This window comes from Vespa velutina, chromosome 1 (genome assembly GCF_912470025.1).
Source record: "Vespa velutina chromosome 1, iVesVel2.1, whole genome shotgun sequence".
Classification (NCBI taxonomy): Eukaryota; Metazoa; Arthropoda; class Insecta; order Hymenoptera; family Vespidae; genus Vespa; species Vespa velutina.
In genome coordinates, this window is record NC_062188.1 from 14,488,896 (window position 1) to 14,506,872 (window position 17,977).

General features: G+C 33.5%; 1 protein-coding gene across 4 annotated transcripts in view; it reads right to left on the bottom strand.

Moving 5' to 3' along the window:
• Positions 1–17,977, bottom strand: part of LOC124952231 (neurogenic locus Notch protein) — a 190,712-nt gene that overhangs the window by 75,283 nt on the left and 97,452 nt on the right. For 2 of the 4 annotated variants that reach the window (XM_047501789.1, XM_047501782.1), the window contains exon 5: positions 6,716–6,849. The exons of 1 other annotated variant lie outside the window; for it this stretch is intronic. In XM_047501789.1, the coding sequence (XP_047357745.1) occupies positions 6,716–6,849 (134 nt within the window). Of the gene's footprint in view, positions 1–6,715; positions 6,850–9,084; positions 9,263–17,977 lie in introns of those variants that run through there. One more of the 4 variants, XM_047501805.1, reaches the window with a different exon arrangement.

Consider the following 17,977-nt stretch of genomic DNA (forward strand, 5'->3'; position numbering starts at 1 on the left):
CTACTATTCGTGGGAAAATTGTTGACTTGTCAGTAACGAGTCTTCGTTTGTATTTATTATTTATTTCTGTCGACAATGATATATGCGATCTACATGTGTGCCTTGTATATCGGTGAGAGAACTCTGTTTTTATTATTTTTTTTTTTTTCTTGAATAAATCTAAATCTACTTGAAAATTAAAAATAAAGAAAATTTAAAAGCCATATACCAGAACGAAATCGTTTAATTTACGTGAAGTAAAATCTATCAGATTCTTTACATTCTTAATAAAGTTTATTTATTGTTTTTTTTTTTTTTGTTTTTTTTTTTAAAGAGATTTTATAATGAGAATTGAAACGAAATTGTAAAATTAATAAAAAATGATATTTACAAGTCAACTCTTTGAACTTTCATTAAAAGATAAACAAAAATCAATAAAAAAAAATATATATATATATATTAGCGTAGTTATGATAGTAATGTTAAGAATCATTAAGAGAAATTTTGTTGAAATCTTCTTGGAAATTCAAACAACAAGAAAGAAATTATTTCAAAGCTTTATAAGTCGTGCCACGTAAGCTAGAACTGGGTCTTGAGCTCATTTGTCCTACCCACGGCGTGCATTTACGAGAACAAAATGCCACACCAGGGACACCGATACCCACTCACGCGGGCGCACGAACAACGACCGGTATTCGTCACTGTCTCTATCTCGAAACGACGCTGGCTGGTTAGCTGGTTGGTTGGTAGTTGTCGAGCTGGCTAGAGCCGAGATTAAATGTCCTGCTCGGTTGGAACGTCCTGTCTCGGAAGCTCGTGCGAGCGCTTTTTCTTCGACATTGACGTTTTTAAAAGCGAACAACTGGAAGAGAAAGAGAGAAAGAGAAAGACCGGTCACCGAGAGATATCTCGAAGAAGAACGCTAATCGCGAAGGAACGTTTTTTTCCTTTCATATTTTATCGATCGATCTTGTCCCCATCGTGTATCTCGATGAGTTTGAGAGCGACAGGAACTGGCGAATCCTGCTCTTACTTATCAATAAATTGCATCATTTGTTTATATCAACGTAGAGACTAATCCATAATTACAATGATTACTCGTACGTTACCTAATATGAAATAAGTTGTGAAAGTTGTTTTCGATGTATTCATTTTATAGTATTGTACATATCATCTATTAAAATTGTATAATTTGTCTATTAGATGAATCGAATCGAGATATGAAATAATAAGTCGACACATCGATGATCATCAAATTTCTATCGATTGTGTTTACGTGTATTAGTAACTATTTTAAATTCCATTAGTTCATTAATACTCGATAAATATGTATAAACAAATAAAATGATTTTATATAAATCGTTAATGTCACTTTTCGATAAAGTAGGGAGGTTTGTATTTCGTCAACATTTCGATCGAGAGATCTCCGTCAAAGATTAGGTAAAAGAAAGAGGCTGGGGTCCTCGCATCTCTTCTACTACTATCACCTTTATCACCGTCACCGTCACCACTACCACCTCCATCACCACCTCCACCTACGAACGTGAGGAACGAAGTGTCACGACGATGGGACACGCACGACGAGAGCCTTGACAATGCGCGAGAACGTTTGCTGGACACGTCATCGCTGGCGCTTCCTTCTTCTCTAAGATCCTTCCTGGTTATTAATCTCAAGCGACACTGACCGTGCTAGGAAACATTAGAAACTTGGCTACTAATTTCTTTTTATAAATTTTGCTTTTTTTTTTTTTCAAAAACATGAACTTTGAAAATCAATGACCAAAAAAAAAAAATAAACAAAATAAAATAAAAAAGAAAAATACTTCTCATCTCATTTCTTTGGATATTAAGCATCACATATATATATATATATATACATATATACAGATATTATAGATATAGATATTTAAAAGTAATTCATTTCTAAAATAAAATCATCGAGATATTTTAAGAAGCATCTTATGATATACGTCATATCGAACCACGGACGGAGTTGATTTGATAAAAGCTATCTTGCTAGTCCGGTCTCTATCTGATAAAGTCGGTTAACTCTATGTAAACTAATTCAACAATCTATGAAAAAAAAAAAAATAAATAAAAAAGTAATAAAAAAGGAAAAGAAGAAGGTGGATTAGTTGGAACGAGAATCTCTCTTTTTTCTCTCTCTCTCTCTCTCTCCCCTCCCCCACCCCTTTCCTCTCGCTCAATCGGTCAAGTGATTAATCTATGGGCTCACAGGGTAATCGTTTAACTGGCGCTCGATAGAGCGGTTTCTAATTAGCGAAGCGGAATGGAGGAGGCGTGATCCGATCGCGAGACGAGGGAAATCTCGTCTGGAGCGACGATAGGAGCATGCACGCGAGCATGTGTGTATGTGTACGAGAGAGAAAGAGTGAGAGACAGAGAGAGAAAGAGAGAGAGAGAGAGAGAGAGAGAGAGAGAGAGAGAGAAGGGAATGCGAAGGAAAAGCAGCACGAATGTAGAGAGTGCTCGTGTTCTTCGCTTTGGAAGAATCGGATCTTGTAAATTAAACCATTAAAAGACAGATACGCGACCAAATCGAATCTACGTCCTCAGTACATTAGCCATGATCTTCGTTCATTTTGTTTTTATAAGATTTCTTATAATTTCTTACGATTCTGAACCGGATATTAAAGTAAATAAATCTTCAATTTATGTTAGAACGCTAATCTAATCTCATTTATAATTTCCTTTTTTTTTTTCTCATTGTTTCATCATTATAGTATTAATTGTACGACAGATTTGAGAGTGAAAAAATTAATAAGACTTAAAAAAAAGATGAACTTGAAAAATAAAAGTGATTTGCCGATATTAATGTTTTATTATTATTATTATTATTTTTTTTTTCTTTCTTTCTTTTTTACAATGAACAAAACATGTATTCTCAAAGATGGAATCTCTTTGATGTAATGTTACGTTATTATAGCCAATACTTTTAACAGATGCCATTTAAATCGAAATGTTCGAAATTTGTCGTCGAGTATTATATTGGCTTTTATAACGCACGATTTTCTCTGACACGTGAAAGGAAAAGCTACAAACGTTTAAATATACCTATGGTATGTAGGTATAAACGTTTGAGATAAATGTTCGTCGGATGCTGCAAAGGAACTTCGACTCGTGAAAGTTGACTATAACCATTCGCACCTTGTTATGTCATACCGTTAGAATGGCTCGAACGAGTATAAAACCGATAATAAAGTCTGTATATAAAAATAACCGAGGATAATCGACGTTCTAATAACAACGATTTTTATATCAAACGAAATGCGACATATAATATATCTTAGTTTCATCATAATTGTTCACTTCTCTGTGTCGAAATTAAAAATAAAACGAAAGAACCATCTAACCGTATAACTAATAATTATTAATAAATCGAACATCGGAATACGTCATTAGGTGCTGTTAAATTTTAAATAAAATTCTCGACTCAATAACAACGATTTCTTATACGAATTTAAATACAATGTACAAATTAACTCGTTTCTCTGTCAAAATCGGAAAAGGGGGAAAGAAGAAGAAGAAGAAGAAGAAGAAAAAAAAAAAGAGAAAAAACTTTGTAATCGTATTGTTAATTAATGAAAAAAAAATATCATTTGAGGAAAAAAATTATGTTTATAGATTCGAGAAAATCTGACGAAATATTACCAATGATTCTTATATGAAAAATTACGTACAATATCATACGGAATTCCATAATAATAATAATAATAATAATAATAATAATAATAATAATAATAATAATAACAATAATAATAATAATAATAATAATAATAATAATAATAATAATAATAATATATTTTTCCATCGAAATTAAAAAGAAAACAAGAAAAAGGGAGCATAAATTTTCCAATCATATTATTAATAAAATAAAAAAATAAAACAAGAGAAAGAAAAGAAAAGAAAAGAAAAGAAAAGAAAAGAAACATCATTAGATGCAAATTTTTGTTGGATTCAAGGAAATTGTAACAGACTTAAGTGCAGGACGTTGTTCGTAATAATTCATAGAGATAAAAAAAGATAGATAGATGGATAGATAGAGAAAGAGAGAGAGAGGAATGGAAAGGCAAGATCGAGGCGAGAGAAGAAGGACAAAAAGGATTACTCTCGAAGGAGCGTGCCTGAAAAGAGAGGCGTTTCTTCTTCCGCTATACTACCGCCGGTAATGATAGAATACAGGGGGCCTAGCTATGGTTCTCGTTAAAGAAAAAAAAAAAAATTTAAAAAAAAAAAAAAAAGGAAAAGAAAAAGAAAAAAAAAGCCGTGTAGAATACCGAAATAAAATCCACTTCGCTTATAGTTATACGAGCGTTTCTTGAGTTATGGCTTTCGAGGTGAGCTTCTTAAACGAACGTTTTCCAACCTAAAGGAGAATAACGTGGCATTTTCGTGGTTAATGTAACTCGTAAACGAAAGACGCCTCTTCCCTTTTCTCTCTAGGACGTCGAAGAACGGAATAGAGAAAGAGGAAGATATATCCATCAATTTTCTACGAAACTCGCCTACAGCTCAATTTTGTTTCGCGAGATGATCGTACAAAGGATATCCCCAAATTCACCATTCGTTATATATGATAATAATTAATCCCAATTAATAGTTTCATCGTTTAACATATTCGTACAAATCGTTTAAACGAACCCCGGCCAAAATTGAATACAAATTATCTATAGTATTATATAATATACCGATATTAATCTACTTCACAATATAATGTCTTTTTCTTTCCCTTCCGTTTAACGAGATCACACAAAACGACTATAATTCATATTTATTTACGATAACGAAGGAAGATAAAAAAAGAAAAGAAAAAAAAAAAAGAAAGAAAAGAAAAGAAAGGAAAAAAGAAAAAAGGGAAAGGGGGAAAAAAAAGGAGACAAAAATGGGGTAAAGGTGAATTCTCGGTTCGAGAAAAGGCTCACGCACGCGTTCGAAGGGGGTTTCTGCGTAAGTAAAAAAAGGAATAAAAATAAGAAAGAGGAGGAGGAGGAGGAGGAGGAGGAGGAGGAAGAGGAGAAGAAGAAGGAATAGAAGCGTGGTGGGGTCGCCATGGTCGTGGTCAGCCTGGGAAAGAGAGGACAACGCATTGTGATCCAAGGAGCGAGGAGGCCACGCTAGGCTGACCCTAGGCTTTACATTAACCATCCAGCGTGTACACACGCACGTAAATGGCCGCAGTGTCGGCGTGCCACCCCTGCTCTCTTGGCCCTTCGAGATGGCCCTCGGTGGGCCCTCGGTGGCCCTCGCGAGCCCTACCTGTTGTACCGGGTAATCGCTGCCCTGCCTACGAGCCTCCTCCTTTGTCTCTCCCTCTCTCCCTCTCTCTCTCTCCCTCTCTCTCCTTCAAAAGAATGAACTTGCGCAACAGGCCCTCCAACCGGGAACTTTCTTACCCGACGTAAACAGAGTGGAACGCGGAACGTTTCTTTCCAAAAGATACAACATTCTTTTTCTTGTGAAAATTATCAAGCAAGAAGAAAGATCGCTTTAGGCTGTTTTTGAAATTTGTTTCTTTTGGAAGAATATCCATGTGCCAATGATTATGAGAGATAAAAAATTTGAAAAATCAAAAAGTAAAGAATTTATTTTTATTATATTAATGCGAAAATGAAATTATAATTAAATAAAATTATAACAAATGCATATAGATATGTATATACATCGTATGACTTAGATCACTTTCATCAATCTCTAGATCATACATATCAATCGATGTTCAGATATGCATGTGATAATAACTTTTTATTAAACAAATGAAAATTGTCAAACAAATGTCTTAGGCTATTTTTGAAATTTTTTCTTGCGGAAAGATATTCATGTGCCAGTGATCAGGAAAAATTAAAATTTGAAAAAAAAAAGAAAAATATTATAATAATCAGGAACTATATATGTATATGACACTATATGACTTAGATCACATATATAATCTGTATCTCATACATACACCGAGAGATGCTTGCTATAATGCATGTTATAGTAGTTCTTTTGAAAATTGCCACATAAATTCAAAATTTGTTTTGTATTGCTTTTAAAATTCTTTCTTGTGGAAGAACATTTATGTATGTATATATATACAGGACCTATAAAAGTCTAAAATTTTAGATAATAATGTCTGGAATAATAAATATATAATATATATATATATATATATATATATATATATATATATATATTATATTATATATAAGTTATATATAAAACTTAGAAGATTTTCATAATTACCGGTTCACATATAAGTACATTGTTCTCGACTAATATTTAGTATAACAAAAAATACTAGTTGTCTAGTATGATTGATCATGCTGCATGATTGATTTAATTATTTCTTTGATGAATATTCTCCTTGATTAACACATTCTATTTTCTTTCTTATCGTTAAGAGAATGGTTTGTTTAGTTTGTTAACCTCTTTCAAAATGCAAATTCCGAATTGATCGAAGATTAACTCGAGCAGGTTAAGGGTAAAAAAAAAAAAATAAGAAAAACAAAAGAAATATAATAAAGATAAGCTACTTGAAAGATTCTTTCAAGCAACGGACTATCGAGTCACGGACAGGGTCGAGGTCAAAGAAGATGGTGAAATACGCGAAAAGATCCCGCGCTCAGATACGAAATCTTTCGTCTTTCATGAAATTGGGTAGATCGTCGTGGCGATCGTGCGTTAAGATAAGCTAGAAAAAAAGAAAAAAAGAATATTCTCGACGGGTCACACTCACCTTCGGGACACAAACACTGGTATTCGAGTTCGTCGATCGACCGACACGAGCCTCCGTTTTGACACGGCGATGGATCGCAGGGAATGTATTCGTTTTCGCAGTTCTGTCCCGTGTAACCGCTCGAACACATGCATCTAAACACACAAATAAAAAAGGAAAAATAAAAGAAAATAAAACAAATTATTAACGAGAAAGATATCTTTTTTCTTTTTCTGTGTGTGGAAGGGAGAGGGGAAAGGAATAGGAGAAATAATGAGTTTTAAAACATCGTAACGTCACACTTGATCCTTAATTTTCCAATTTTTCGTTAATATTAATTACGTAAATAAATAAATACAAAACAAGAAAACAAACGAACTGATTAAAGATAAAGATATTACGCGTTTGATAAATTGTCTTGAAAACGATGACAACTTACGTCAAAGAGAATTTTTTATTTTTGTCAATTTTTCGAGTCCCTTTTATAATCACATTTTAATTACAAAAAAAAAAAAAAAAAAAAAAAAAAAAAAAAAGAAAAATAAATAAATATAAGAAAAAATAAATAAGATGATTCACGAAAGAAAGAAAGAAAGAAACAAAGAAAGAAAAAAATGTATATATCTGTCAAGATAAATCTGAGAATAACGTGACGTGAACGATTCAATTTTTGAATTTGACAATTTTTCGAATCCTTTTTTTTTACAGGATATTAATTACAAAAGTGTTGAATTAAATTTTAATTATTTGATTTTTTTTCTTCTGTCTCGGTTGATACGCCGTTACCGTTATACTATCGTCATAAATCCCGAATGGTCCCCAATTGGTACGAAAGAGACTCGTCAGAAAATTACGTAGTTCCGGAACACATGTGCCGCATATGCCCGGATCTTTCGGCGTATCCTTTTATTTCTCTAATTATTAACGCCACCCACAGTCACATGATTTCATCGAAATGAAACATAAAAAGTCATATATACATACATACGTACATACATACATACATACATACAGACATACATACATGTAAATACATACATGTAAGTACATACATGTAAATACATAGATATGAAGTTAAATACGATAATGTTCGCTAGCAGGAATCTAGTTTCGATCGTAAAAAATTTATAAGATTAGAAATATTTATAATTTATCATTTTATCGTTATTGATGAAGAAAGAGGCGAATAAAAAATTTTTTGTTTCTCTCTCTTTCTCTCTCTCTCTCTCTCTCTCTCCCTCTTGTTCGATAAATGTCGAAAAGGAGTTTTCACGCGAATCGCGAGACGGTAAGTTTTGATAAAGAATGTATAAATATTTTCAAACGATCTCTCCATCTCCCTTTCTCATTTCATGATAGTAATAGTGGTTCTCTCTCTCGTAATAACTTGACACTTGGAATACGAGTCGACGACCGTGGCGATCAATATTTATAATACCGGTTAAAGGAACGATCCACGCGTGAAAGCACGTCGCGAACCAAGCGCAAAAAGCAAATTACGCAGCGTCCTTCTTAATGCGATCTATCTGTATCCATGTTATATGCGTATTAATAAATCCAACTGGATGGTCCTATGAGAAGGATGAAAAAGTCGACGGGTAACTAGATACTTGACGATTACTTTTACCATATCGATTCTATTTGATATATATACATATATATATATATATATATATATATATATATGTACATATAATTTTTTCTCTATACTCGTTATCCTGTTTGATCCTTTTAACGATGGACGATGATCGATATCTCGAATTAATCTAGAGATTATTTCTAAGCTTTCCGTAGAGATACGCTTTCAAACGTAACATTTCTTATTATATTTCGACGTATAATAAGAAACAAATATATTACTTCTCGATTGCTAATGATACATACATATAAACATACATACATACATACATACATACATACATATACATATATATATATATGTGTGTGTAATATTTAATTTTAATCCTTAAAAATGCATGTAGTGGTAGACAAGACTTATTAATGTCCAATGTAATTTAAGGACCAATGTAAAATATATCACAAAAAGAAATCTAATTTTTCATTAAATTTGATAAAAGGTATTATAATAATGTGCGATTACTTTTTATGAAATATCAAATCATGCATTATAAGGTTAAATAAGTGATAATATAGACAACGTATGAGTTAAACACGTAAAATATTATACACGAAACAAGATGAATCGATTGTTGTGTTATTAACGTGACAAAACGCATATGTAAAAAACGTGAATTAACATTGAGATATTGAGATTGTTACAAAAAAAAGAAAAAAAAAAAAAAAAAAAAAAAAATAGAAAAAAAAAAGAAAAAGAAAAAAGAAAACGAAGAAGGAAAAGGAAAAAATAGAACAATCGACATAAAACGCACCTCACGCGTAGCACCAGTAGAAGCACCAAAAAGATGTGCGTGATATCCATTTTCACTGGTAATCGGTGTCCTCAAGACGCAGGAAGACGTACTCCTCATATTTCGACGAAACCTTCGCTAATGTTTACGCCATTCCTCCATTGATGACAATTCACAATCTCCTTCTCTTATCCTTAATCTATCCTTCCGATAATATAAACACCAACGATCACAGCCAAACGACAATAATACACGGAGCACTGACCCGATACACGATGATGATAATAATAATAATAATAATAATAATAATAATAATAATAATAATAATAAAAAAAATAATAATAATAATAATAATTGGTTATCGATCATTCACCTTTGTTCACACGTTAAACACCTTTGTAGTAACACGTTAAGGATAGAAGAATATTAAAAGAACTAAAAATTACAAAAAAAAAAAAAAAATAAAAACAAATAATAATAATAATAATAATAATAATAATAATCCGCTAATAATTTACAAAGGGAGTAAGGCGATTCGAAGGTAAAATGTCAGCAGTGTCTCAAATTGTCGTCACCGACGTAACGTCGAGGTTCGACGTATCGTTACACCCCCTCTACACCACATCCTCTCGAATTTATTGTCAACTTTGCAAGGAAAGAGAGAGAGAGTAAGAGACAGACAGATAGACAGAGAGAGAGAGAGAGAGAGAGAGAGATACAGAAAGAGAGAAAGAGAGAGAAAAAACAAAAAGCAGAATAAGAAAGGTCCCCTTTTGTTTGGTTACATTGGATTTTCCGTCGCGAGCATGCGCACACGCGAACGAGCCGCGTCGCTCGCCGACGGTCACGCGAATTGATCACTTGTGAATCTTTCGCGACTTCAAAATTAAAACAGTGGTTGGGCTGTTTATTTCGGGCGTAGAAATAACAATTATCTTCTCTCTTGACTCTTCTTATTACTTAGGATTCCATTTAACGTAAATATATGCGCGTTTTTGACGCCAAAATCGTGTCAGAATCTAAGCGATCGGTTTTTTTTCCAAATTCCCAAAAGGCAGCGCACACGCGCACTGTCTCGATTTTTTCTTCTTTCACGTAATTCAACGTATAAGTGACGAGATAAGCACGATCGTTGTTTTGGTATTTGTAGAGAGAGAGAGAGAGAGAGAGAGAGAGAGAGAGAGGTAGGGAGAGAGAGACAAAAAACAAGAAACAGAACAACAACGTACACTTATCCTCCCGGTACTTGATAATAAAAGTTATCTCGAGAATACCCCATCTCTGTCATTTTAAATTCGACGAAAAAGTCGAAAGAATTCAATGAAAATATCTTATTCGATACGAACGAATCGAATACGAACAATGGCAAAACACTTTGTAAAAGATGTTGTCACGAGAAGGACTTGGTTAAAAAAACCAAAAAAAATATATATATATATATATATTCTCGAGTTAATATTATGCGACGATGTATCACTGTACGAGTCTTTATTTTCGAACGCTTTAAACCACCCACAAGTAAACACAAATTTTACGTCGTGCACTTTTTTCGCGCCTAATCTCACGAGTTACGTCCCCGAGTATCCTCACTGTGTGAGGTGGTTCAAACTCAATGAGTTCGACAGAGAAACACACGAACGCACGTCCTTCTCGGGCGACTAGCGATGAACTAAGCTTATCTTCCGGATAGAGCCGCTCAGAGGGCGCCACAATCGTGGCTTACCCTCCCCCTTCAATGTACGGGCCCAGCTCTCCCCGTTCACGACTCGTTCTACGGTCTCTACACGACTATCTCACTCTCTCTCTCTCTCTTTTTCTACTTTATCGTTCCTCCTTCATCATTCGGTTCTCCTACCCCACTGCTGGGACCATATAGCCGATTCTCTCTCTCACTCTCTCTCTCTCTCTTTCTCTCTCTCTCTCTCTCTCTCTCTCTCTCTCTCTCTTTCTCGTGAACGTTCACCGAACTACCTTCGGTTCTTTCCGTCACCCTTCGTTCGACTTCGTCGTAGGTATATTCTGTCTTCCTCTCTCTTTCTCTCTCCCTCTCTTCCTTTCTCTCTTCTATCAAGTAAGTCCCCCGTTCGCAGAAGCAATATGGTCCTCGTTGCTCCTGGGTCTCCGCCACGAGTCGTTACTTTTTCGTGGATGCCGCGTGTCCCCTTATTTCGTTACATTCACCATGCCGATAATATTATGTACTGTTTCAGAGATCATTTCTAAAGATCAAGATGTCGTCGTTGAGTTCCAAAAAAAAAAAAAGACTCGATTTCAATGATGCCATCGTGACATTTAAATTGAGAATAATAATGGCTTTTTCGGATTATTAACAAAGAGATGTTATTTCTTCGTTGTTTTTATTTCATTTTTCTTTTTTTTTTTACTTTAGGGTTTAGAAAGTTTGACTTCATTTTTATGGGATTTATTACTACGTAACATTCCCAGGCTTTATTTGCATATTGAATACTCGATAAAATTAACACTATAGTTACGCAAAAGAGGGTGAGAAGTAAGAGAGAAAGAAAGAGAGAGAGAGAGAGAGAGAGAGAGAGAGAGAGAGAGAGGAGAGAGAGAGAGAGAGTGTAAATAAATTAATTATATACTACGATAAACTAGACGTGAGATAATTAAAATGCTAGAATGAAGAGTGGCGTAAAAGTTGATGTGAAATACAGAGCGTGAGATTAATGTTGAGCATAATATTAATTTTAACCATAAGATTAATTTTGAACATGAGAATTCATTATCAATGGACCTTTTATTAAATGAATTAATTTTATATGATGAAAAAATATTATACGAGTATGTACAAATTTAAAGAAATATGGTAAAAGTGTTCATCAAGTATAAAATATTCGACAATAATAAGTATTTACCGATTAAAGGTTCAACTTCTTGTTGCATCGATCGATCAATTGATTGAAAATTTTCATCTTCTCTTGTTTGCCCGTATTCTGTAATGCTAGATCACGGGAAGCGTTCTTTTCGATGTTAATATATATCTCGCGTTGTGCTTCGAAGCGTTAAGGGGGATGGTTCGGATTTCCCTTCTCGATGGGGTGCAATTGCCCTGTAAGTACGAACCCTAAAGATATTCGATTTCGAGAGTGTCTCTCGACTCTATGTGCCCTTTCCTCCCCATTTCTTATAATCCATTACTTCGAGTGACCGACTATCAATGATTTCTGATCGGTTCAATTCGTCAAAATTGTCTACATATGTATAAATGTATGTATATATACATATGTACGTGTATGTATTTACGTGTGCCTCCATGTCTAATTTTTTTCATTATATCGATCATGAGGGTACAATGATTTTCTAAATAAGAATTTGAGGGTGAGCGAGAGGATAGAAAGATGTTTCAAAGGGTGTAACATCACGATGGTATTTTAATCCTAGCGTGTTAAGATTATATCTAAAATAAGTACAATTTTGAAAGGAAAGTTTCTAAAAAAAGAAGAGTTGACTTATTTAGAAATTTTGAAACGCGTGTGTACGTGTACTAGATCGTTGAGAAAAAAATAAGAAAAAAAGAAGAAACATCATTCGTCAAAGGACGATTTAGGAACCAGAGAGAACCCCTCGAGAGATCTGGTTTTCGACTTCCAGACGTGCAACGTTTTTAAAATCATTGGTATCTCCGTTTGATCTCCGTTGGTCGCTTATTTGAAATGCCTAACAATAAGAAGGAACTAGCGAATGAATAAATATTTCAATCGCGGAAGGACTCGACATACATAAATATCATATACATATACATATACGTACATTTATATTAATGATTTTTGAAAGTATAATAGATAGAGAAGATGCCGAGCATCTCTCTTCGTGACTAGTTGGAATTTTTTTTATCTCGATAGACGAGAACTCGCGAGGGTCTCCGTGGCCAGCATAATTTCGTCATTCGATTCGACGTCCTGTTATTTTGTTTCCTTCAGTCGTATCAACGAAAAAACACTAGAGAAAGAGAAAGAGACAGACAGAGAGAGAGAGAGAGAGAGAGAGAGAGAGAGAAAGAGAAAGAGAGAGAAAGAGAGAGAGATTGACCAAGAGAAGTGGTCGGAACGGAATAAAGAAGGTTTCGAAATGGAGGTGCTGGACGGGTAGACCGATTCGCGGTCATTTTTCAAGAGAAGATGGCGGAATGGTAGGGAGGAGTTAAGAGGAAGGAAGTATCGCGACAAAAAAGTCGCTTTTTCGGACCGCTCGGACCTTAATGCGTCTTCTGGGTTGTCGGTGAAAAAGAGTAGGATACTTGGGAGGAGACGAAGGACGACGAGAAAAGAGAAAACAGAAAAATAAGAAGTAAAAGAGAGAGAGAGAGAGAGAGAGAGAGAGAGAGAGAGATTAATCGAAAAATCAGTACAGGGTAGAGAATGTATCCAAGATTGGAGCCGTTTTGTCATTAGCGATTCCGAAAATTGCCGTTATGGAGTGAATTCGTTTGGTGGGATTTAATTGACGTTAAATTGGAGCAAGGAAGGACGAAGATTGGATCGATGATCGCGATCGCGAGATCCCCGTCCTTTTCATCTTTGCTTCTCTCGGCGCGTTTCTGTCCTTTTCTTCATCCTTACTTCTCGATCGTCTCTTTACGAGCCCATCAAATTACGCGATGAAAACGTTCTTGTAAAGGAATATTAAACGGCCCTTCGCTTAATAACCTTCCTCTCCCTACTTTGTTTCTCCGTCTCACTCGATCTTACCACGAATGCACGATCTTGATCCTTCTCATTAAAGTACGTCCTTAGGAAGTGAGCAAGCGACGCTCGATCCACGGCGTTGTTACACACGCGTAGAGTTATCTTTCTTTTTTTCTTCTCTTTTCGTTTTTTGTGTTTCTTTGGTGCTGTGTTTTTTTTCGTTTTTGTTTTTGTTTTTGTTTCCTTTTGCCAACGATTCGGATGGTAAGAAGTAATTTTGGTGAAAAAAAGCCAAGCTGAAGTATCTACGTCGGGCTCACATGAATCGGAATTTTAATGGGATCTGAAAGGGTATACGTTTCATTCGATGTTCTTCTTAATATGTATATGAAGGATAATATTCAACGCGAGGACGATGGCGTTATGTAAAACAAGGTTCAATTATCTAAACCTCGATGGAAATCGCAAGAAAAATGGATTCCTAGGTCATGAAAAAAAAAAAAAGAAAACGAATAGCGGAAACTACTTCTACGTACATACGTGTATATATTTTTTTTTTTATTCTCGTGACAGGATACAGCGAATCACTCGCGATCTTTCTCTCTTTTTCTCTCTTTCTCTCTTTTTCTCTCTATATAGAATCTCTTTTTTTTATGTATTTTCATAATTGTCATTATTATCTAATGACACGCAAATAAATATGTTAGTTACACGTTTTGATTCCTTCAACATCTAAAAATAGATATTAAACGCTATTTTATGAATTATACAAGAATTTGTTATTATATTTTACTTGTTGTTGAAAATGCTATATATATATATATGTCTTTTCGATCAATAAATTTGAATCTCATTTATTATAAAATTTTACGATATAAGCCATATCGTAAGATATAAAAAGCATAAACTCAAAGAAAATTGAAAGTTTAAAAAAAGAAAAAAATAATAATAATTTCCAATACATCATAATCTCTTAAGACATGTAAAAGAATATTATTCTATTTACAAAATTTATTTACAATATGATACGTGATAAATTTTTACCGTTGTAACACAAAAAATATACCTTTTCTTCTCTTTATAATATATTTAAAGAAAAATTTTTTTGTTATATTGAAATTAAAAAAAAAAAAAAAAAAAAAAAAAAAGAATAAGAAAAAGAAACTATATGATTTAAATAAACAAATCGTTTTGTTTTCAATAAATTATCATTATCGTCAAAACTATTCGATTGTAATACAGTTGTGAATATTTAAGTTTTCAACTATATTGTAAAATTTTATTTGACGTAATTAGATATAATAGATCACGCGTTAAAACGATAGCAATCGTATAAATATTATAAATCGTATAATAGAACGAGTCGTTCTTTCTAGGTATGCGAGAGAATTCTCAATTATGTCTGATTAATCGCGCCCTCGCCGAGGCCACGATTAATTCCGCGTTGAGCATTGTGTGTCCGCCGTTCGTCTATGACGTAAACGGATGCATCGTGCGTAAAGTAAGGAGCATATCGCCGGATTAACGCGACTAATGGAGAACGCACCACCGACCGGCCGCTTTCCCACCGACGTAATTGCCTGAATTGGTTCGACTCGATAATCGTTACGTCAGTTCGTGTGGAGTCTTCCACGCGTATGCACTGGCCGATTATTTTCTCCCTTTAATTTCTGTAAAAAATTTTCAATCTTTTCCTTTTTATTCCCTTCGCTTCTAAGGAAATTAAAAGAAATTATTTTCTAAATGAAATATATATTGATTATTTACGAGAGATATAAAACGATATTACTCGATTTTGTTTCAATACAAATTTTCAATACGATAGATATAAATTTATTTGCTATTAATGTTTTAGAATTTAATAAATTATTTGACTTAATTTATGAGAAGATTTATATAGTTCGTAATAAGTATACGTTTAGTTTAGCATTCGATATTGAAAAACTAAATGTACGCGTTAGAAAAATTTGTAATAATTAATACATTTATATGATTGATTTGAATGTTTTAAGATGTAATGAATAATAGATTGATTGAAAACATTTAAGAAATTTAAATTAAACTATTGTATTATTATGGTATGATTAATTTAATCTTAAATTTCATCATCGATATAGTAATTCATATCAGCATATCAGTATCTTTACAAAGAAAAAAAAAAAAAAAAGAGTTAATCGCACAGTGTTATCAGCATAAATATAAATGAATGTAAATGTATCGAAGATTCTGATTATATTTTGCATTCTTGTTTTTTTTGTAGAAAAAAAAAAAAATAGAAAGATCATAGATCATAGATCTACAGTACTTATTGAATTAGTTTGTGCACGCGTGCGCAATCGTTCTGATAATCACAAGCAGTATCGTTGGGACAGAAATTATTACGTCACCCAAAGCGCTAATTTCGTTCTTGCGGTGATACTCCATCGTTTTACCAGGTCGAGCTCGATTATCCAGTATCGATAATCGCCGCCAATAATCGACGGCACTTGTACACCCTTCTAGAAAGCTATTTGAACTCGATCATGTTGATTTATGGATGAGGTAAGGAAAGGTGTCGTTACGAAGAGATATCTATCGTTCGATGGTGTAATTATAAAATAAAGTATGAAAAAGGATAAACTTATAAATGTATGAAATTTTTCTTTATCCAATAATCGATGTGAAATAATTTTTGTCAAATTTTTTAACAAAACGATTTCCTCGAGTTAATATTATAAGATATAAAGACAAAATATTCGTTCGTAATATTTGTTCTCGTTGATCTAAAAAAAAAAAAAAAAAAAAGAAAAAAAAAAGAGAAAAGAAGAAAAAAAAAAAAGAAAGAATATTTAACATTGAATTCATTCGAAATTTCGAATGTAACATCAAATCTTCCCATTCAGTTCGAAGTTAATTTCGAAAAGAAATAAGACCGATATATCAAACAACAATAAGAACCTTTGAGCTCTACAAACAAAATATCAGGTTCTCATTGAGAAAGTTGCCTCGTGATGTAACGAATATAACTCGTAGAGACTTCGCGAATGCCATAGTTGAATCGTCAAACTTTGTTAGAAGGAAAGGAAACTACATAAACGACGTGGTCTTTGAAAGGTTCGCTATTCGGAGAACAGGAATAAAATGGTTGGAGTTATCTACGAAAAGAAAAAAAAAAAAAAAAAAAAAGAAAAAAAAAAGGAAAAAAGAAAAAGAAAAAGAGAAGAAAAGAAAAGAAAAAGAAGAAAAAAAGATTTGTAAGGGTATTCGAGCACGCGTGCCAAGGAGAAAGAGAAGGAGGAGAAGAGTGGTATTCTTTTTCTATGTTGGGAGAGCACAAAGAAGAAGAAGAAGAAGAAGAGGAAGAAGAAGAAGAAGAAGATGAAAAAGAAGACGAGGTAACGTCGTCTAATGGTGCTCAAGCTTAACGACGTCGTCGTCGGCTACGTTATTCGGAGGAAATTCGAAAATGGCGCGTTCGGTATGCCGAGCACGTAGTTATCGGTTGCTCTCTACCGAGGAAACAGGTTCCTCGGATTGCTCGAGATCCTTATTTTTTCTTTCCATCAGCAAAAGCAGCAACGCCAGCAGTGAAGAGTCCTTTCCTTCCTTCCTTCCTTCCTTACAACGAAGAAACGGAGGTTTCACGGACGCTCGTCGACCTGTCTGACCTCTTGCTGAGAGCTCTAGGTCTCCTTTATTGCGCCTCGAAACTCTAAAAGAAGCCTAAACTCGAGCAAATTCGACCTTGCTACATGGATTTCTTTACAAATTGAAACTGGATCTTTCCTTCGTGCATTTACTGATCTATCGTTATTTTTGCATTTTTTTTCTTTTTTTTTTTTTTTTTTTTGAATATTGTAAACACATATATATCCACCTTATTTCACTTTCATTTCATCTTTTTTTTTTCTTTTTTTTTTCTTTCAAAAATTGTAAACACGTATATAAGTATATATCCGTTTTATTTCATATTTTTTCTCTGTTATTGGATATTATCGAATTATTAGTTTATATACGAAGATTAATTTATATATTACGTATATAATTCTTTTTTTTTTTTTTTTTATTATATCAAGCAAATTCGATTATGAAAGATTCATTGTTTTATGTTCAATATATTTTTCAACAATACGTATGTACACGTAAATGCATTCTTACGTGTCAATAAAGAAAGAAGAAAAGATTCAAGGTGGTCGAGATAATATCAATGCCACACCCGGTATTTATTATTGACATATAGAAAAATACATTACTTTATGTTAATAAAGTGAACAATGATTCTTTGATGT